Raw genomic sequence first — 19,227 nt, forward strand, 5'->3', positions numbered from 1 at the left:
AAGTCCTCAGGTTCGTCTAAAATCACCAGTAAAGGGTTGGATTGTGGCTCAGTGTCGTCTAGCACAGGCGAAGCCCTGGGTTCAATCCTCAGCACCACACAGAAATAAATAAAATAAAGGTATTGTGTCCAACTGCTTCTAAAAAAAAAAGTTGAAAAAATAAATAATAAAATTAGCAGTAAACATGGGGGCTGGGGATGTGGCTCCAGCGGTAGCGCGCTCGCCTGGCATGCGTGCGGCCCGGGTTCCATCCTCAGCACCACATACCAACAAAGATGTTGTGTCCGCCGAGAACTAAAAAGTAAACATTAAAAAAAAAATTCTCTTAAAAAAAAAATTAGCAGTAAACAAACAGGGGTTTCCTACTGGGGCAGGGGCCTGTGCGGTGTGCCCAAGTCCCAAACCCACTCGGAACGTTGGTGAAGAGGCCTTTTGGGCCGGGCAAGGCGGTGCCCGCCAGTAATCCCAGCAGCACGGGAGGCCGAGGCAGGAGGACCGCGAGTCCACAGCCAGCCTCAGCAAAAGCGAGGTGCCAAGCAGCCCAGGAGAAGAGGGCTGGGGTGTGGCTCAGTGGCCGGCGCCCCTAGTTCAATTCCTGGTACCCCGCAAAGAAGAGGCCCCTGGGGCATCCCTGCAGTCCGGCTCAGGGGCAAGGGAACATGCCCCCGGCCTGAGCCACCTGCTGGGCGCCGGTGGAGGGTGGTGCGGCAGCCGGGGTGGTCACGGGGTGGTCAGTCTCCGGGGATGTGCCCGGATGCTCCTGAGCGCAGCTTTCCAGTTCTCCCCAGGGTCTCCCAGGGAACGCGGGCCGCTGCGGTGTCAGGGCGCCCCCCGGCCGCCGCCCGGGCCGCGCCCGCAGCGTCACGCGCGGAGCTTTTGGGGCGCCGCCCGCCCCGCCCCCCGGGCCTTACGCCGCGTGCGTCACGCGCGGAGCTTCTTGGGAGCCGCCCTCCCCGCCCCGCCCCGTGGAGGGGCGTCGCTCCGCCACGCGCGGGGCCTCTTGGGAGCCGCCCACCCCGCCCCCTGGCCGGGCGCCGCTTGCGTCACGCGTGGGGCCTCCCGGGAGCGGCCCCGCCCGCAGTCCGGAGCCGCGAACTACAGCTCCCGGCGGGCCTTGCGGCTGCCCGGGACCCGAACCGGGGTCGCGGCTGGCGGCCGGTGGGCTGCGCGGCAGCGGGGCGGCCTGGCCCGGCGCTGCGCAGCAGCCGAGGGGCGGGCGCCGCCGCGCGCGCTGGGACAGCCGGCCAACGCTGGCCGTCAGCCTCGCCGCTGCCCCGCTGCCCCGCTCCCCGGGGCCGAGCGGGCGCGCGGAAACTCCGGGCAAGTGGGGGCCCGGGGCGGGGGCCCGGGCGGCCTCACGGAGCCGGGATGGTGGCAGGGAGCGGGCCCGGTGGCCGGGCGGGTGGCCCGGCCGGTGTGGACAGCGGGGGCGGCGGGCCTCGCGTCCCTACCCCTGGGCGGCCGCTCGTGCGAGTGCGCGTCCGCAGTGTGGGCCGGCACGCAGCGCGGACGTCCGCAGGCTCCGGACGACCCTGGGCGCCCGGCTGCCGCAGCGGGTCCCGGCCGCCGGTCCCCAGTGACCCTTCCGGGTGGGCGGGTGGGCGGCAGCCCCGGGTGCGCGGCCGGCTGCAGGCAGTAACTGCAGGTCTCGGCTCGTCTGGCCGCAGGGTCGGATCGTGTGGTGCTGGCGCTGGAGCTCAGCACGGCAGAGGCCAGTCCCAGGTCTCCAGGCATCAGGGTTACGGGCGGCGGGGGACAGTGGGCGGCCAGACAGGTGAGCTCTTGACTGGCTGTGGCCTGATAGTTGGGGTTCGGTGCCTTTGCCCTAAATGAGGCCTGATGTCCTGTCAGAGGGGCTGTGTCTGTGTCTTGAGTGTGCTTGTGTGTGGGTGAGGGAGAAATCATTTTGCTTTTCCTTTGGGTTCAGAACTGATGGAGAAAAGCAGAAGTACCAGGTGGGCTCCTGATGGGGCCAGCAGACTTAAGGACAGACCAGCCCAAGTGCAGGAGGCCTGGCCCTTCTGGGAAGGTTCCTGGCTCCCCATTCCACTCTGACCTGTTGCTCCAGATGCAACAAGTATCGGTCACTCTCCTGCCAAGGTCAGCCTGGAAGTCAGTGGGATGACCCCTCAGGCTGCAGTATGCCTGAGGGTCTCCATCAAGGTCACCAAGAGTAGTAGTGGTGACATGCCACACTGTATGTCTTTTCCCCCAGAAGGTCTGGTTTTTTTTTTTTTTTTTTTTTAATGGTACTGGGGATTGAACCCAAGGGAACTTAATCACTGAATCACATTCCCAGCCCTTTTATTTATTTATTTTTTTTATTTTGAGACAGGGTTTCACTAAGTTCCTGAGGCTGGCCTCCAACTTGTCATCTTCCTACCTCAGTCTCCTGAGCTGCTGGGATTGCAGGTGTGCTCCATGGCACCCAGCCCAGCAGGTGCCTTGATGTATGGTGGGTCAGGTTTCCTTGCCTCTGTCTCAGGGCTTCACCCCATTTCCTAGGGGCTGGACTCCGCTGGCACCCAGGAGCCTGTGATGTACCAGTGTTTGCCAGCAATTGTGTCACACAGTTGAGTAGTGTTAGAGGCAAGCAGGGTTAAAGGGAGGGGGCAGTAGGAGGGCAGCCTCGTGTCCTGAATGTTCTCAGTTTTATGTAATGTTCTCCTGAATAAAGGACCCTGCATCTTTACTACACATGACTTAATATCTATGGCTGTATACAACTTTCCAATAAAATACTCACAGACAGTGGACAGCATCCTCCTGAGTTGTCCCCGTACTTTTGTCCTGTAAGGGACAGCTGTTGCTTGTAGAAAGTTGCTCTGATGGTCAGCAGCAGCCCTGAGGCCCACATGCTGAGTGTGTAAGACTGGCTGGCTGCCTGCTGCTTGGTTTGCTGTGTTCTGTGTCAGCAACGGCTGCTAGTTTCCCACAGGAAATCTTGGTGGCTGAGCACATTTGTGACCCAGGAAGTGGCAACTAAGTGCTTGGGGTACTGACTCAAGGCTGCTGTGTGCTGTGAGGTGAGTTCTGATTTTGTTGAAGCACAATTGCCAGTTGAGGCTGCCTTCTCTGACTGCCCCATGGTGGACAGCTGAAGCACAGCCTTCCAGGTGTTGGGAGTCAGCCAGAGTATGGCTCTCGGTCCAGATGGATGGCAAAACCTAGGGTTGCTGGCAAAGGGAAGAAGTTGACAACACTGTGGGCACTTTTCCCACTGAAATGGCTACATGCACTGCCCATCGCAGCGTCTAGCACCCTGCAGCGTGAGTGTTGGCTTTGTGTTCACAAGCAGGAGTGGTTGGCAGCTGTTTTTGTGGGTCAACAGTAAGGCCCCCGCACACCAAGGCTGTGATGGCTGCAGTTCTTGGACCCTGCTGTCAGGGTGGTGCTCCCTGGTGCCCCTCCACATGCACTGGGTCGAGGCTTGTGCAGGGCTGTGGGCTGTTTCTGGGACACTTTGGCAGGTCTGTGTAGGATATCTTTCATCTCGGTGGCAGCCTGGGCCCAGAGAGAGCCAGCGGAGGGTGGCAGTGGGAACCTAGCTTATGTGCTCAGGGCTCCCAGGTACTTCCAGGAAGGTGCGAGAAGTGCAGAGGATCCCTGCTCTCCAGGAAGGCTGCAGAGGTGATGAAGTGCCCTCCGGGCATCCCTGTCCAAGATTGTCTGTCACCAGGACAGGGCCCTCCTTCCTGCCCTACCTCAGGAATTCCTGTCTTGCAGGTACCCTGGGAAGGGACTCACTTGAAGCCTGCAGTGTGGTCTGCCTGGGTGCATGGTGCTGTCCAGGCGTCTAGGCCCCTTCCTAGACTTGCTGAGTTAGACAGCAGATCCACTCTCTGCTGTTCTTAGGCTGTGCCCAGTGCCACTGGGGGCCAGGTTCTCCCCAACCCAGCCCTGAGTGGTGCTTGTTCATGGCCCAAGGAGGACGGTGATAGCAGGGATGAATCCTTTGTCAACAAGCTCCATTCTGAGGTAGACAGGCCACCTTCGAGGCCTCCTGTCCCCTAGCTCTCTCTGAACAGTGGAGAGGGGCAGGCTCCTCACTGGTGGTCAGGATCCCCATGCTGCCCTAAGAGTGGAGACTTCCCAGGTAGAGGGGAGGGAAAACCCAGAACCCCTGGGGTTCCCTTCCTTCAGGGTTACTACTGTTTCCCCATTCTTGACCTGTCTCTTCCCCACTCACTGCCCGTGTACCTGGTGGGACCTTTTTTTTTTTTTATTTAATTTTTTAATATTTATTTTTTAGTTCTCAGCGGACACAACATCTTTGTATGTGGTGCTGAGGATTGAACCCCGGCCGCACGCATGCCAGGCGAGCGCACTACTGCTTGAGCCACATCCCCAGCCCCCTGGTGGGACCTTTTGAGATGAAGTCGTGTTTACCTTTTGGATCACTGTCACCAAAATTCCTGACAAGAACAAGTTAGAGGAGGAAAGGTTTATTTGGGGCTCATGGTCTCAGAGGTTCTGTCCGTAGATGGCCCACTCCATTGCTCTGGGCTCGAGGTGAGAGAGCACGTCATGGGGACAGGCCCAGTTAAAGAAAGCTCCTCGGTCGATGGCCTGGTTGAGAGGGAGGAAGAGCACCACTGTGGTTCCACATTAACAGGAGTTTTGGGGGGACTCTTTATGTCAAAACCATAATAAGTAGTGAGCCCTGAGACAAGGCACAGGAGCTCAAAGGCAGGGGGAACATGACCAGCAATGACATGCCGGGCCCAGGAACCACAGTGACCCAGGCCAGGCAGGGGTGAGGGAAAGGTGAAGGGTGAGGGAAAGTTGTCAGGTCTCCCGGAGAGGGTCCTAGGGTGCCAAATCCCTGTGTTTCTGAGTCCCAGAAGCCCTGTCCCTTGTCTGTCCCTGTGGTAACTATGAGAGGGTGGCAAGGGGGCTTTGTCAGAAGACCAGCTCAGGCAGAGGCCCTAACCAGAGCCGTGATGCCATGTAGCATGGAGGGTGCTGCAGGGAAGGAGCCCTGGGGGCCACCATGTCTGGTGCTTCTCTGTTCTCACACCTTGGCACCCGGGGGCAAGCCAGCGTACCGAGCCCTGTGTGCGCTCCTCCAGGTCCTCCCTTCTTGTCCAGGCAGTCCTGGGTGTCAGTGGGTGCTGGTATTTTAACTAAGCCCTTCCCACGTTCTGCCTGGCTGCGGCTGTCTCTGGTGGGCTCATCTGAGTGATAGTCTTCCAGAATGTGGCGGTTTGCGGGCTAGGGCTGAGGGGAGTTGTTTGGCTGTTCTAAAACTACCAGGTGTGGTGGCAGGCAGATGCTGTCACAGGCTGGACTACCTGGTGGCCTTCCTGCTAGGCATTTGTCAGCTGAGGTGTGGTCCCAAGTTTCTCCAGACATTGCCAGACACCCTCCACTCTGATCTCCCTGCCTCTGTCCCTTCTCCTGAGGGAGAGGTTGGGCACCCCCCCCCATGTCTTGTAAAAGGCCCAGCAGCAAGTGGCCGGTGGGGCGATAGCTGGCAGGCAGACATGGCAGCTGGCCTGCGCAGGCAGGCTCAGGCTGGGAAGCTGGGTTCACAGAGACCGGCAAGCTGCTTGGCTGCAGAATGACCACAGCACCAACTCCCAGTACTTGGGTCTTCCTGCTCCAAGTCTTCTCTGTGCTGGGCCGGGTTCAGGGATGGTTGGTCACAGGTCCCTGCTGGTATGGCCTCCTGTTGGGCCTGTGGTTGCCTGTGACAGGGGTACGGGGTGTGGACTGTCTCCTCAGTTTGCCTCCCAGCTGTGATTAGGGTGACTGGTTCCTGGCAGGAGGGAGGGGGTGTGTGTGTATCATGGAGGTCAGTGGGCTGGTTGGGGGTCACCGTCTCTACTTCCCCTGCCTCTGCCATGCCTGCAAGGAGGGCCCTGTGCAGAGGAGACTGGGGAAGGGTGGGATGCCTGCCCTGGCTGTGCCGATGCTTTCCCAGGATCTCCGTGGACAGAAGCTGAACTCATTGCAAGGGCCCAGGGAGCAGAAGCCCAGCACAGTCTGCCCCTAGCTGGTGACTCTGCAGATCAGGCAGTGGGGAGCCACTTGGTCCTGCTGGAGAAAGGTGTGATGTCCCTCCCAGATAGCTTTCACGGGGACTGGAGTGTTTCCAGCAAAAGGTCAAGGGAGCTGGACCAGCTAGTGGAACTGGGCCCCAGGGCCAGGTGTACCCGTGCTGCCCGATGACTTCCAGTGCTGGGATGTGGTGAGCACACAGTGGTGGGTGAGGCAAGAGTGGCCTGGCCGGCTGGGCCCCTAGGACATTGGGTCTGCTAGTTGTCCCAGGAGCACAAGCTTCCTGGGTGCTGGAGTTTTACTCGCTATCATGCATTCAGTGATTGTGGAGGCCAGCAGGGGCTAGCCAGCCAGGGATATGGCCATGAGTGGGCATGGGGGCAGCCCTTGGAGGCCCTGCCTTTGTGGGCTTGCTGTCTGGGCAAGGGAGTTGAATGGCATTGTGTGGGGCATTCTGGTGGCCCTAAGGGCAGTGAGGGGCTGCTCTGGCTGTACTTGTGGTAGCAGAGATGTGGGTGGCAGTGTTGTACAGGCGGCAGAGACGGCTAGAAAGGCAGAGGTGGCTGCCCACCAGACCCCTCCCCTGACTCGCAGGTGCCCAAGAGCCTGGGGCTATCTGGGCCTGAGGCATCACTGGCCACTGGTGCTGTGCCTTCTGGCCTTGGGCCTCAGTGCCACACCTTGTCAGGGTCCCAAGAGCCCAGAGAGGGGAGGTCCCAGACCAGCGCGGTGCTCTCTGAAAAAGCAGAACTCTGCTGCTCAGGACGGCTCCTAGTTGTTCCTGGTTCAGGAGAGAGTGAGCTTTAATCCTCCTGTTTCTATGCCAGCCCTGGTGGTCCTAGGTGGTGGGCAGCAGGGAGAACTGCCCAATGCTGAGTTGACCAGATGATTCTTGTCCCTGAGGATCTGAAGCAGGTACAGACCAAGAGCTGGACATAAGCTTTGGACTGGTGCTGGGATGGCCTGCGGGCTTCCCGCCTCTGCCTCTAGCTGCAGACACCCATCTCTAAGCAGAGCTGGAGTGGGGGCCTCCTGTGCCCACCTGTGGCTTCCAGACTGAGTGTCCCGCTGGGGCAGGAACAGGGACCTGAAGCAGAGCCCGGTTGGAGGGGTGATGTGTTCATCTCTCCCCTGGTCACTCTCGGGCCTAGGCTGCCTCTGTTCTGTGGCTGGGCAAGGCCCCCAGGCCCCATCTGGAGCTGGAGGGACATTGGCTGATCGACCAGCCAGCCAGGGCAACCCCCAGCCTCTGTTGGAAGCTGAGCATGAGTGCTGTCCCCTACTCCCGGGGGAGCTCCTTCGCAAGCCATGGGCCCGACATTTAAATGAGAGAGTACAGGTGACTCCTTCGTGGTCCCTGTGTCCCCTCCCCCTGTTCACGTCCTGTCTTTTAGATGCATTTGTATTAACAAGACTTCCTTCAAGATTAGCTCAATACAGAATTCTCAGGCTGTAGGTCTGAAGGAACGCCTGGGACCAGCCTCATGGTTGGCCTCCTAAGGCTGTGACTTGGCTTGTTGCTTTTGCAAACTTGCTATAAGTGTAGTGCCTGTGGTGGCCTCTCATGCTAGGCTCTTGTCCTCCAAGCTGTTTGTGAACTGCGCATTGCTGTCATTCATGGTGAGGTGGGTTTGTGCTCCCTTGGGGACTAAAACCTCGCTGTAGGTCCCAGTACTCCCTGAAGGACCAGGGCAGGTGCTTCTGTAAGGGTGCCACCTTAGACCAGGCCAGACTTCTCCAGAGTAGGTCCTAATAGGGCCATGTGCCCTCACTGTGCTGTCCCTGACTCGCGGGGGCCAAGGGCTGTGCCCTTCCTGTGAACATCCTGGTGGTGCTGTGTGGGCTGGTGTCTGGTGAGCCTGCATCCTGCCCAACTTGCTGCTTGTCTGACTTTCTCGTGGAGCTGTGGGAGTTCTTTCCCTGTTCTGGATGCAAGTCGTGGGAGCCATGCTCTGCGCAGCTCACCTCGGGCCCTGCTGCCTGTGCAATTGCCAGATGGGGTCCTGTTGAACAGCAGCCCTCCACTCAGTACCTGTCTAACGAGGCTACACCAAGAAACAGTCTGTTTTCTCCCAAAGGCTGAGTTGTTTTACCTTATCAATCAACTAGCTGGGGTATGGCTCAGGCAGAAGCCAGCCTAGCATGAGCGAGGCCCTGGGTTCCATCCCCAGCACCACAGGAACCAGCAGCAACCAGCCAAAATCCTAAATAAACCAACCGACTGAAACCAGTTTACTAGCATGTGCTGCACCCTGCTCAGTCTGATTGCTGTCCCTCTTCCAGGCCAGGTTCCCCGTCCACCTTGTCTCCTGGCCTCCCCTGGTGCTGACCTGTGTACCTGTGCTCCCACCTCCCCTGGACCCAGGCCATTTGTTCCTACTTCCTGCCCCTCTGCCTCCCGCTTTTGTGTTGGTGCTTTCTGCTCCTGGCCTGCCCTGTCTCCCAGGTGGCCCTTTAGACAGGTGTCTGTGGGTAGGCTGGGCCTGGCCTCCCGACATGGCCTGAGGGTGCTCTCTGCTTACAGGTCCTGAGCAGCCCCTTGCACCATGGACCCTGACCCCCAGGCGGGTGTGCAGGTGGGCATGCGAGTGGTGCGTGGCGTGGACTGGAAGTGGGGCCAGCAGGATGGCGGCGAGGGCGGCGTGGGCACCGTGGTGGAGCTCGGGCGCCATGGCAGCCCCTCCACCCCAGACCGCACAGTTGTCGTGCAGTGGGACCAGGGCACTCGCACCAACTACCGCGCCGGCTACCAGGGTGCCCACGACCTGCTGCTCTATGACAATGCGCAGATTGGTGCGTGGCAGCACGGGTAGTGGGAGGGTCAGTGTGCCCTGGTGGGTCACTGCCGCTGACCCTACCCTGCCCCCAGGCGTCCGCCACCCCAACATCATCTGCGACTGCTGTAAGAAGCATGGGCTGCGGGGCATGCGCTGGAAGTGCCGCATTTGCTTCGACTACGACCTCTGCACCCAGTGCTACATGCACAACAAGCACGACCTCACCCACGCCTTCGAGCGCTATGAGACGGCCCACTCACGCCCGTGAGTCCCCCCCTGCCTGTCTCAGGGAAGCACAGGCCCTCCTCAGCCACTTGGAGGTGTGTGGATGGCTTCTCTGTGCTGGCACCCCTTGGTGCAGCTGCAGTCTGCATCACTGAGTGTGGCCTGTGTGTGGCCATGCCAGCAGCAGTGGCATTGAAGCAGCGAGCATTCCCATGGAGGTGCCAGGCCTGGCATTGTGGCCTCTGGCAGGGCAGCCCACTCTGGACCCAGCCCTGTGGCACAGCATGGTGCTGGCTGTCCAGAATGCTGTGCTGTAGTCAGAGGGTCTGTGCTGGACCAGGCACCCAGAGGCACCACCCCTGTTCCCTGTTGCCAGCTGTCTCCTGGAGCCTCCCCATGTGTGTTCCAGGGCCCAGTGGCTGTGTGCTGCTGGCCAGGCCAGGCCCCACCCACTGGGAGGGCAGGCTTATCCAGACTACACAGGAAGCTGTGCCCTGAGAGTCAGCCCAAGTCCCCTCCCAGCCAAGGGCATCTGATAGCTCCCACAGAGCCTTCCCCCTGAGTGTGGAAGGCACTGCCCTTCTGGGAAGGGCATTCATGGGCAGGAACTGGGTGCCAGGATACCCATCTGGTAGATCCCACCTGGTGTGAGAAGGAGCCTGGGGGTGGAGGAGCTAGTCTGGGCAGGGCAGGGGCCTGACCGTAATACCTCTCTCCTGCATGGCTCAGGACTCACTCTCTTGCAGTGTTACCCTGAGTCCCCGCCAGGGTCTCCTTAGGATCCCACTAAGGGGCATCTTCCAGGGTGCAAAGGTGGTGCGAGGCCCCGACTGGGAGTGGGGCTCACAGGATGGTGAGTGGTGGCCGGAGGGAGAGATGGGAGGTGAGGCAGTTGGCTATGGTCAGCCTTGAGGCCCAGCCTTTGGGTGGGGACACTGTCTCCCCAGGAGGGGAAGGCAAGCCAGGTCGTGTGGTGGACATCCGTGGCTGGGATGTGGAGACAGGCCGGAGTGTGGCCAGTGTGACATGGGCAGATGGGACGACCAATGTGTACCGCGTGGGCCACAAGGGCAAGGTGGACCTCAAGTGTATAGGCGAGGCAGCTGGCGGCTTCTACTACAAGGAGCACCTCCCCAGGCTGGGTATGGGACTGGCCCCACCAACACTGGCTGCCCTCCTGCCCTGGTTGGGCAGGGGCTAGCCTGTGATGTCCTGGGTGGGGGTGTTGCCTGAGGCCTGGCCTGCCAACCCCCCCCCCCAGGCAAGCCAGCAGAGCTGCAACGCAGGGTGAGTGCGGACGGCCAGCCCTTCCAGCGTGGGGACAAGGTCAAGTGTCTGTTGGACATAGACGTCCTGAGGGACATGGAGGAAGGCCATGGCGGCTGGAACCCCAGGATGGCAGAGGTGAGCTGCCGCCCCACTGAGCCCTGTGTGCCCTCCCCTCCCAAGCCCTCCGGACCCCCAGCCATAGTCTCTGCGACTTGCCACAGTTTATCGGACAGACGGGCACCGTGCACCGCATCACCGACCGTGGGGACGTGCGTGTGCAGTTCAACCACGAGACCCGCTGGACGTTCCACCCCGGGGCTCTCACCAAGGTGCCTAGGGGCTAGGCTGAGCCTCACCCATTCACTTGTGTAACCCTTCCGTGAACTTAGGCAGCCCTGGGAGTGGGCAGGCAGGATTATGGCCCTGGTGCCCCCATGAGTCCCCAGATCTGAAGGAAGGGGCAGCCTGGTGGGGCCCAGGAAAAGGGGATCCAGGCATGAAGAGACCCAGAGGAGAGCGAAGCACCCTGAGGCTGCAGCCAGCAGGCCAGGGTCTGTCTGTCCTGAGGATGGAAGGAAGGTGGACACCAGAGTAGGCTGGAAGTGGGGTACTGGGCTTGGTTTCTAAGATGCTACCTGTGAGTGGGAGGTGGATGCTGGGCCCAGATTGGTGGGCACGCAGCATGGACAGGGTGGACATAGTGAGCTGCCTGGAAAGCAGGACTTAGGGGATGGAGGACAGAGGGAGCAGGTGTTGGGGCGGGGACGAGCCAGCCTAAGACACCGGGTGGAGAGCCTTTGAGGGGGCACTGCAGAGCAGTGCCAGCGTCTGTGCTCCTCGCAGGAGGGGGGGGGCGTCGCCCTTGGCTCCGCCCCTAAGTCCGGGGCCCCGCCCTGCTGCCGGCCTTTGGGGCACTCGGGTATTGACCCGACTGTGCAGGGTCAATGTACAGGCCGCGTGGGCCTTCACACCTTCCCAGAGCTGGCTTTTGTCTGATCCGGATGGCTGCCCAGCTGCTTCCCCAGCTGTCGCCCCTGATCCTCTGGGGCTGGGCCACCTGGGGCTGCTTTGGTCACCTATGGTCCTTGTCCAACCAGACCCTTGGGTTGTGCTTGGGGCAGGAACTGGGGTCAGGTTCATGCCTGCCTGACCTGTGGAGCTTGTTGGGGGTACCCTCCCCGTCCATGGGCGGCCACATGTGGCTGGGGGGAGTCCCTTACCTGCTTCTCTGTCACCCAGCACAACTCCTTCTGGGTGGGCGATGTGGTTCGTGTCATCGATGACCTGGACACTGTGAAGCGACTACAGGCTGGGCATGGCGAGTGGACAGATGACATGGCCCCAGTGAGTCCCCTTGCCTGTGTTGTGACCTTCCCTGCTAAGACTTGCTGTGACCCTACATTTCTCCCTCAGGCCCTGGGCCGCATCGGGAAAGTGGTAAAGGTATTTGGAGATGGGAACCTGCGTGTGGCAGTCGGTGGGCAGCGGTGGACCTTCAGTCCTTCCTGCCTGGTGGCTTACCGACCAGAGGAGGACACCAATCTGGACGTGGCTGAGCGTGCCCGGGAGAACAAAAGTGTGCACCAGCCCTGGCAGCCTGGGGGAGGCAGGGTGGCCCTTGGCCATCACTTACCCAGTTTTGCCCCCAGGTTCACTGAGTGTGGCCCTGGACAAGCTGCGGGCTCAGAAGAGTGATCCAGAGCACCCAGGGAGGCTGGTGGTGGAGGCAGCGCTGGGCAATGTGGCCCGGGCTCTTGACCTGCTGCGGAGGCACCCAGAACAGGCAGGCCCCTTCCCTGACCTCCTCCCAGTGGCCAGCAGGAAGGCCAGAAGGTGGCAGGTCCTGAACTCACTTGCTCACTCTCCTGTCAGGTGGACACCAAGAACCAGGGCAGGACTGCCCTGCAGGTGGCTGCGTACCTGGGCCAGGTGGAGCTCGTGCGACTGCTGCTGCAGGCAAGGGCAGGCGTGGACCTGCTGGATGATGAGGGCCACACTGCACTGCACTATGCAGCCCTGGGGTGAGGCTGGGGAGGCTGCTGGGGTCCAGAGGGGCTGCGCCTGTGGGTCTAGCCAGCACAGTGCTCCCTCCTACTCCCTCTCCCACCAGGAACCAGCCTGAGGCTGCCCGGATGCTCCTGAGTGCAGGGTGTGGGGCAGATGCCCTCAATGGTGCCCGGAGCACAGCGCTGCACTTGGCTGTGCAGAGGGGCTTCCTGGAGGTGGTGAGGATCCTATGTGAGCGTGGCTGTGATGTCAACCTTCCTGTGAGTGTTGGTCCCCAGGTGCCCTTGACCCTAACCAACCCTGGATTAAGGAGGCAGCTTGACTCCAGGGACAGTCACCTCTCAGTGACCACTGGCCCCCACTGGCAGGATGCCCATGCCAATACACCTCTGCACTCTGCCATCTCCGCGGGGGCCGGCGCCAATGGCATCGTGGAGGTCCTCACCGAGGTTCCGGGCATCAACGTTGCTGCTGCTGACAGCCAGGGCTTCACACTCTTGCACCATGCGTCCCTCAAGGGCCACGCGCTGTGAGTGTGGGGTGGGCACCAGTGGCTGCCAGGCTCTGCCCTGCCACCTGGCCACCCCGGGAACAGCCCAAGGCTGGGGATGATCTCCCTGCTCTCACAGAGCCGTCAGGAGGATTCTGGCACGGGCCCGGCAATTGGTGGACGCCAAGAAGGAGGATGGCTTTACTGCGCTGCATCTGGCTGCCCTCAACAACCACCGTGAGGTGGCTCAGATCCTCATCCAAGAGGTGCGTGCAGGGTTCCCCCCACACACACACACTGGAAGGCAGGGGCCCAGGGGGTCTCTGGGCTGAGTTTGTCCCCCACTCCCCAGGGCCGCTGTGATGTGAACGTGCGCAACCGGAAGCTCCAGTCCCCATTGCACCTGGCCGTGCAGCAGGCCCATGTGGGGCTGGTGCCCCTGCTGGTGGATGCTGGTTGCAGTGTTGACACCGAGGATGAGGAGGGGGACACGGCCCTGCATGTGGCGCTGCAGCGCCATCAGCTGCTCCCCCTGGTGGCTGACAGGGCTGGGGGGGACCCAGGGCCCTTGCAGCTGCTGTCCAGGGTGAGGAAGTGAGGAGTGGGTGCTGGAGAGGTGGGCCCACCTTCCATCTCTGGTGACGGGCCAGGGAGTCAGGCTCTGGGGAAGGGGGCAACTTGGGGTGGGGGCATGATTTAGAGGAGCCATTCTGTGCAACCCCTGGCCATCCTGGGGAGGGGATGGTGTGGTAGCTGGGGTGGCATCTTAGAACTCGTTCTTTAGGTTGCCTAGCAAGGGCACCTCTCTTGCCTGGCCTCTGCACTGTTCCTGGAGCTAACAGCTTCATACAGGAAGGGGGTACCCTTGGCTTTCACCCCGAGGATAGGGGTGCCCCTTGCACAGGCTGCTGGGGCTGCCTGGCGCCCCAGAGGCCTCCCTCAGGCCTGCGCCAGTGCCCATCCTCAACAGCATCTGTCCTGCTGCCCAGCTACAGGCCTCAGGCCTCCCAGGCAGCTCGGAGCTGACGGTGGGTGCTGCGGTGGCATGCTTTCTGGCACTGGAGGGTGCTGATGTGACCTATTCCAACCATCGTGGCCGAAGCCCTCTGGACCTGGCCACAGAGAGCCGGGTGCTCAAAGCTCTGCAGGGCTGCGCCCAGCGCTTCCGGTAGGCCGCACCACCAGGGGGGAGCCCTCCACAGCCAGGGGCCTTTTCAAGCCCCCTCCTCCAACTGCAGGGAGCGACAGGCCGGCGGCAGCGGCGGCGGGAGCGCGGTCCCGGGCCCCAGGCATGTGCTCAGCACTCCCAACACGGTGACGAACCTGCACGTGGCTGCCACTGCGGGCCCCGAGGCTGCTGAGTGTCTGGTGTGCTCGGAGCTGGCGCTGCTAGTTCTGTTCTCGCCGTGCCAGCACCGCACTGTGTGCGAAGGTGAGTGGGGGCCGCCGAGGGCCAGGGCGTCTCGGGCCGCCCCGCCCCGCCCAACCATGCTGCTCTCTGCAGAGTGCGCGCGCCGGATGAAGAAGTGCATCAGGTGCCAGGTGGTCATCAACAAGAAGCTGCGTCCAGGTAGGTGGGTGGGGCCCTGCCGTGCGCGCGCGCTCACGCCCACCCACCCCGATTTACCCGCCTGCGGCTGACTCCTCCCCACCCGGTCCCCCGCAGACGGCTCCGAGGTGGCAAGTGCTACCCCGGCGCCTGGTCCGCCGCGGCAGCTGGTGGAGGAACTTCAGAGCCGCTACCGGCAGATGGAGGAGCGCATCACCTGCCCGATCTGCATCGACAGCCACATCCGCCTCGTGTTCCAGTGTGGCCACGGCGCGTGCGCACCCTGCGGCGCCGCGCTCAGCGCCTGTCCCATCTGCCGCCAGCCCATCCGCGACCGCATCCAGATCTTCGTGTGAACGCGCGGCCCCCTGGAGCTGCCTCGCACCCCTGTGTTTTATAAAAAGATTCTCGGACTTTGCCGCCTGCTGCCTGCCTGCCTGGGGCACTGGGCGGGCCGTGGGGTTCTGGGCGGTAGGGGCGGGTGAGCCTGGGGTGGCCCTCGCCGCCCACCTTGCCCTGCTGCTGCTCCTGGGTCGACTCTGCCCCGTGGCAGAAACACCACCGGCGCGGCACGACACTGACCCAGGCCACGCGCTGTGCTTCTGCCAAACGGGGTGGCCCTTCCTCCCCTGGAAAGCCAAGGCCCACCTCGACCCCCCCCCCCCGCCAGGAGCTTTCCGTGTCCGGGGCCTCCTGGGTATGTGCCGAGTCTCGGGCCGGGCTCCCGTTGATGGTCTCGGGAAGTTGAGCAGGGACGAAGGGAACATGGTCCTGTGGAAGAGGCAGGGCGCATGCAGAGGGAGGCCGGTTTGTTGGAGCAGATATTTAGCCACGAAGAGGGGAGTCCTGCATCCAGCGCTTTCCAAGAACCACCCGCACTGCTCAGCCCGGCCGCCCGCCAGCTGTTTGGCGCTGTCCCGGCTGGCCAGAACGCCGCTGTCACCCTGGGCTCGAAGCCGGCTTGGAGGATGGGGAGGGACAGGACGTTGACCACATCTGGCCCGGAGCAGACAGCTCCTCGACCTCACCCCCAACTCCCAGCCCCTTACCCCCAGCGTCCCCCAGGATCCCGCCTTCCGGCCAGCATTGCCTTCGGGCCGCCCCGTCGAGCCTTCCAGGCTGAGCACCGCTCCCCGCCCCCAGCCAGGGCCGTTCCAGACCTCCGCGCCCGGCGTCTGGCCTTGCTTCCCGTCTTCCTGGCTCCAAGAACCCCTTCCCCGCGGCCTGGCGGGGGATTCCCGGCCCTGCACCCTCCCCACCTCAGCCAGCCTCCTCGGGGGTCCCTCCGGGCCCAAGGCCCGCCCCTCCGCCAGCCCCTTCCCGGCTTTTCGCGGGACCCTCGAAGCTCCCTACGCCTTGCCCTCTGCGGGCCTTCGCCGCCTGCCCCTTCAGCCGCCCAACACTCACTGCCACGTCCCCTCGCTCTGCGTCCCCTCCCCTCTCGCTTTTTGAGCTGGCTACAGGGTCACGATGCGCTTCGCTCCCGGGTCTCACTGGGGGTTTACGGGGTTGGGGTGGAATTCCACTTGGGGGAAAAGCCAACCCGTCCTGAAGTCTCACCACCGGCCTGGGAGCCCCCAACTGACGCCACTTTAAGCGCGAGCCCCAGGGCCAATCCCACTCCAAGCGACCCCACCCAGCAGGCCGTGTCTGGGCCACCGCCACCGGCCACAGGTCCCGAGTCCCGGAAGCCCCCGGGGGAGCCCGGGGCCGCTCCCCGACAGGCCAGCTGGTTTCCCTCAAGGGCGCCGCGCCCCCCCACCCCCCCCCACTGGGCTGTAACCCGAGCCGCCTGCCGTCGCCTCCCCTCCCCGCTCCTCGGCGGCTCCATGGCCCAGGTCCCCGCGCCGCGCTGCCCCAGCGGCCCCGAGCCCGACAGCGAGTCTGCCATGGGCCGGGGGGCCTGCGTTCCCCCGAAGGTGTCAGGGGCCGTCCAGGACCGCCGGCTCGGGGCCGTGCTGGGCGGGCTGTGCCTGTTCCCCGCGCTCCTGCTGCTGGCCCGGCTCGGGGCCCCTGCGGCGCAGGCCTGGAGCGCAGGGCAGGTGAGCTGGGTGGAAGGCAGGTGCGCGAGTCGGTCCGGTCTGTGGCCCGGCGGGACCACCTGGGGTGGGGGTCTGTGGATGCGGATGTGAGTCCCTGGGTCTGAGCGTGACCGGAGGTGGGAGGCTGCATCTGTCTCCGGCTCCGCCCATTCCCACCGGCTCTCAGTAACCTTTTTCTCTCGCTCAGGCAGAAAACTTAAAGGGGGGGGGGGGAGCTGTCCAAACCCTCCCTCACCCCATTGCTCTTCCACCCCCCCCTTTCCACAGTCCCTTTTCCATACCAACTCTGGGGTGTGGGGACCGTCCCTACGACTTCCCCATGCCCACTTTCTTCCCGTGAAGAGAGAGGCCTATTCGCTGGATGCACCAGGGGTCCCTACAGCCCAGGTCCCCAGCCCATTTTCCCCGCTGGTGCCCCGAAAACGCCGCTACACGTTGACCCCGGCCAGGCTGCGCTGGGACCACTTCAACCTCACCTACAGGTGCGACCTGGCCCTAGGGTGGGGGCTCAGCCACAGCCTAGCCCCTGTCCCTGACCTTGGCCCTCACCCCAGGATCCTCTCCTTCCCTCGGAATCTGCTGAGCCCCCGTGAGACTCGCCGGGGCCTGGCTGCTGCTTTCCGGATGTGGAGCGACGTTTCCCCCTTTAGTTTCCGTGAGGTGGCCCCTGAGCAGCCCAGCGACCTGCGGATAGGTAGGTGCTCTGTGCCCCTGCCCCTGCCCAGCCCAGTGGGCTCTATCTCAGCCCTCCCCTCTCCACAGGCTTCTACCCAGCCAACCACACGGACTGCCTGGTCTCTGCTCTGCACCATTGCTTTGACGGTCCCACGGGCGAGCTGGCCCACGCCTTCTTCCCACCGCACGGTGGCATCCACTTTGACGACAGCGAGCACTGGGTCCTGGGCCCCACACGCTACAGCTGGAAGAAAGGTGCCCCGCCTCCCACGGGTGCACTGTCTGCACCAGGGTGGCTGTGTGGAGAGGGCTTGGGGGCAGAGCAGGGGTTCCTAGGGTGTGGAGGGTCCTGTTCTTTGGGGTTAAGCAGGCCAGGAAAGGGAGGTTGTGGGGCTGCTGCTGGTTCTGGCAGCCCTGAGACTGCCTCCCCCAAGCTGCTGGAGGGGAGCTGGGGCTGCATTCCTGGGGGCCGAGCTCACCGCCCAGGCAGAACATTCTTATCTTCCCTTGGCTGTGGCCAAGGGTGGCTCCACACCGCACTCCAGCAGATGTGCTGGGCTTGGGGGTCAGGCCTGAGGGCTGCAGGGCCAGGCTGGGGCTCCAGGGAGCTAACTCACAGGGTCAGCAGGTGTGTGGCTCACAGACCTGGTGCACGTGGCAGCCCACGAGATCGGCCATGCACTGGGCCTGATGCACTCCCAGCACAGCCGGGCACTCATGCACCTCAACGCCACGCTGCGTGGCTGGAAGGCACTGTCTCAGGATGAGCTGTGGGGGCTGCACCGGCTCTACGGTGGGTGTCTTGGAGAAGGTGGTGTGAGGGGTGGGCAGGCTTGAGGTGGGCCCTGAACCAGGCTGCCCTTCCCTCAGGCTGCCTGGACCGGCTGTTTGTGTGCGCGTCCTGGGCACGGAAGGGCTTTTGTGACACCCGCAGGAGGCTCATGAAGAGGCTGTGCCCCAGCAGCTGCGACTTCTGCTATGGTGACGGCTGGGGCAGGGGCTGGGGCAGGGTCACATGCCTGGGTCTTCCAGTTGTGGCCCCAGTCTGGGGAGGGGCACACTGATGTGACACCTTCCCCTGCCACGTGCAGAGTTTCCCTTCCCCACGGTGGCCACCACCCCATCACCCCCCAGGACCAAAACCAGGCTGGTGCCAGAGGGCAGAAATGTGACCTTCCGATGTGGTCAGAAGATCCTCCACAAGAAAGGCAAAGTGTAGTAAGTGACCACTGCTAGCCAGGCCCATCCTGGGGGGAATCTGTCTAGGGTCCAAGTTGTAGGGGGTGGAGCTGCCCAGGGTCCTACAGGGTGAGGGGGGATGTCCTGGGGGCTCAGGCTGCCTTCAGGGGCAGAGGGCAGGCATGCAGGACCCTCCTCCCACAGCTGGTACAAGGACCAGGAGCCCCTCGAATTCTCCTACCCTGGTTACCTGGCCCTGGGTGAGGCTCGCCTGAGCATCATCGCCAACGCTGTCAACGAGGGCACGTACACGTGTGTGGTCCGCCGGCACCAGCACGTGCTCACCACCTACTCCTGGCGTGTCCGAGTGAGGAGCTAAGCTCGTCTCCTGGGCCACAGAGGCCTGACAGATAAAGCTCTGTGTTTGATGTGTCTGTGCCATTTCTTGGGTGGGTGGCCCCCATCTGGCCTATCACTGGGATGTGGGGATTCTGAGGGGCACAGACTCTAAGAATAAGGATATGACCTTCAAGGTGAGAACAGCCTTGCCAAGATAGCCTCAGAAACACAGCGGGCAAACTAAGGCCCAAGTGCCCACAATATCACCTGGGGTGGGTGCTGAGGACCAGTTTGGGGGGTGGTACAAGCCCAAGGGAAGTGGTGAGCATCTGCTGCTGCACAAGGCTAACACTCCTTGATTAGATCAGGAGCAGGAGGCCAACCCAACAGAAGGACCAGCCCACATGGGGTCCCTTTTGATCCAGTCATCCTCAAGCCCAGGTAGCTAGAAGCCCTCCTCCTGGGTGCACCCAGGGGATGCAGTTTGGGGCCAGCTGGCTGCAAGGCCATCCCAGAGCTTCCCTCAAGCCTAGCTGCTGCATCTCAACAGGAAGGCAGGTGCATGCAGCACGCTGTGGCTGAGGCTGACCCACGCCCAGGGCTGAGGATGGGACCTAAACCTGTGGACAGGGCTAGTCTGAAAGCTTTGCTATCTATGCAGACAGGCCTCCA

General features: G+C 62.5%; 2 protein-coding genes and 1 long non-coding RNA gene across 9 annotated transcripts; 2 read left to right on the forward strand and 1 right to left on the reverse strand.

Moving 5' to 3' along the window:
* Nucleotides 1-4,429: 4,429 nt before the first annotated feature.
* Nucleotides 4,430-14,441, reverse strand: LOC144367822 (uncharacterized). 2 transcript variants are annotated; one of them, XR_013427315.1, is made up of 3 exons: nt 14,095-14,441; nt 11,495-12,808; nt 4,430-4,569 (listed from the first exon to the last, which is right to left on the reverse strand). It is a non-coding gene; the product is annotated as an uncharacterized LOC144367822 (long non-coding RNA). The 2 variants fall into 2 exon arrangements; XR_013427316.1 differs by having other exon boundaries at nt 5,049-12,808.
* Mib2 (MIB E3 ubiquitin protein ligase 2) lies at nt 8,550-14,734 on the forward strand. 4 transcript variants are annotated; one of them, XM_040287756.2, is made up of 18 exons: nt 8,550-8,796; nt 8,873-9,044; nt 9,752-9,858; nt 9,953-10,147; nt 10,267-10,409; nt 10,496-10,603; nt 11,514-11,618; nt 11,688-11,850; nt 11,924-12,057; nt 12,147-12,295; nt 12,385-12,541; nt 12,650-12,810; nt 12,911-13,037; nt 13,124-13,357; nt 13,761-13,939; nt 14,010-14,203; nt 14,276-14,341; nt 14,438-14,734. In XM_040287756.2, exons 1-18 carry the CDS (start codon nt 8,550-8,552, stop codon nt 14,674-14,676), a joined length of 2,880 nt encoding a protein of 959 aa, XP_040143690.1. In that variant the 3' UTR covers nt 14,677-14,734. The 4 variants fall into 4 exon arrangements, with proteins under 4 accessions (XP_040143690.1, XP_077881133.1, XP_040143691.1 ...); XM_078025007.1 differs by lacking the exon at nt 11,514-11,618; XM_040287757.2 differs by lacking the exon at nt 10,496-10,603.
* Nucleotides 14,735-15,044: 310 nt separating this feature from the next.
* Mmp23b (matrix metallopeptidase 23B) lies at nt 15,045-18,644 on the forward strand. 3 transcript variants are annotated; one of them, XM_078025011.1, is made up of 8 exons: nt 15,045-16,362; nt 16,630-16,844; nt 16,917-17,056; nt 17,125-17,292; nt 17,699-17,830; nt 17,908-18,018; nt 18,129-18,255; nt 18,421-18,644. In XM_078025011.1, the coding sequence occupies exons 1-8, from the start codon at nt 15,112-15,114 to the stop codon at nt 18,593-18,595; spliced, it is 2,319 nt and encodes a 772-aa protein (XP_077881137.1). In that variant the 5' UTR covers nt 15,045-15,111; the 3' UTR covers nt 18,596-18,644. The 3 variants fall into 3 exon arrangements, with proteins under 3 accessions (XP_077881137.1, XP_040143698.2, XP_040143700.2); XM_040287764.2 differs by having other exon boundaries at nt 15,053-16,362; nt 17,666-17,830; XM_040287766.2 differs by having other exon boundaries at nt 15,057-16,362; nt 16,705-16,844; nt 17,666-17,830.
* Nucleotides 18,645-19,227: the final 583 nt, after the last annotated feature.

Source organism: Ictidomys tridecemlineatus, chromosome 11, assembly GCF_052094955.1.
Source record: "Ictidomys tridecemlineatus isolate mIctTri1 chromosome 11, mIctTri1.hap1, whole genome shotgun sequence".
Lineage (NCBI taxonomy): Eukaryota > Metazoa > Chordata > Mammalia > Rodentia > Sciuridae > Ictidomys > Ictidomys tridecemlineatus.

Bases quoted from the DNA above. Each gene is read 5' to 3' on its own strand.
- Mib2 (XM_040287756.2), top strand. From the start codon at position 8,550: ATGGACCCTGACCCCCAGGCGGGTGTGCAGGTGGGCATGCGAGTGGTG. The intron at 8,797-8,872 runs GTGCGTGGCAGC...CCCTGCCCCCAG, and splicing joins CTATGACAATGCGCAGATTG to GCGTCCGCCACCCCAACATC. The intron at 11,619-11,687 runs GTGAGTCCCCTT...TTTCTCCCTCAG, and splicing joins GGACAGATGACATGGCCCCA to GCCCTGGGCCGCATCGGGAA.
- Mmp23b (XM_040287764.2), top strand. From the start codon at position 15,112: ATGCAGAGGGAGGCCGGTTTGTTGGAGCAGATATTTAGCCACGAAGAG. The intron at 17,057-17,124 runs GTAGGTGCTCTG...CCCTCTCCACAG, and splicing joins GCCCAGCGACCTGCGGATAG to GCTTCTACCCAGCCAACCAC. The intron at 17,831-17,907 runs GTGGGTGTCTTG...CCCTTCCCTCAG, and splicing joins GGGGCTGCACCGGCTCTACG to GCTGCCTGGACCGGCTGTTT.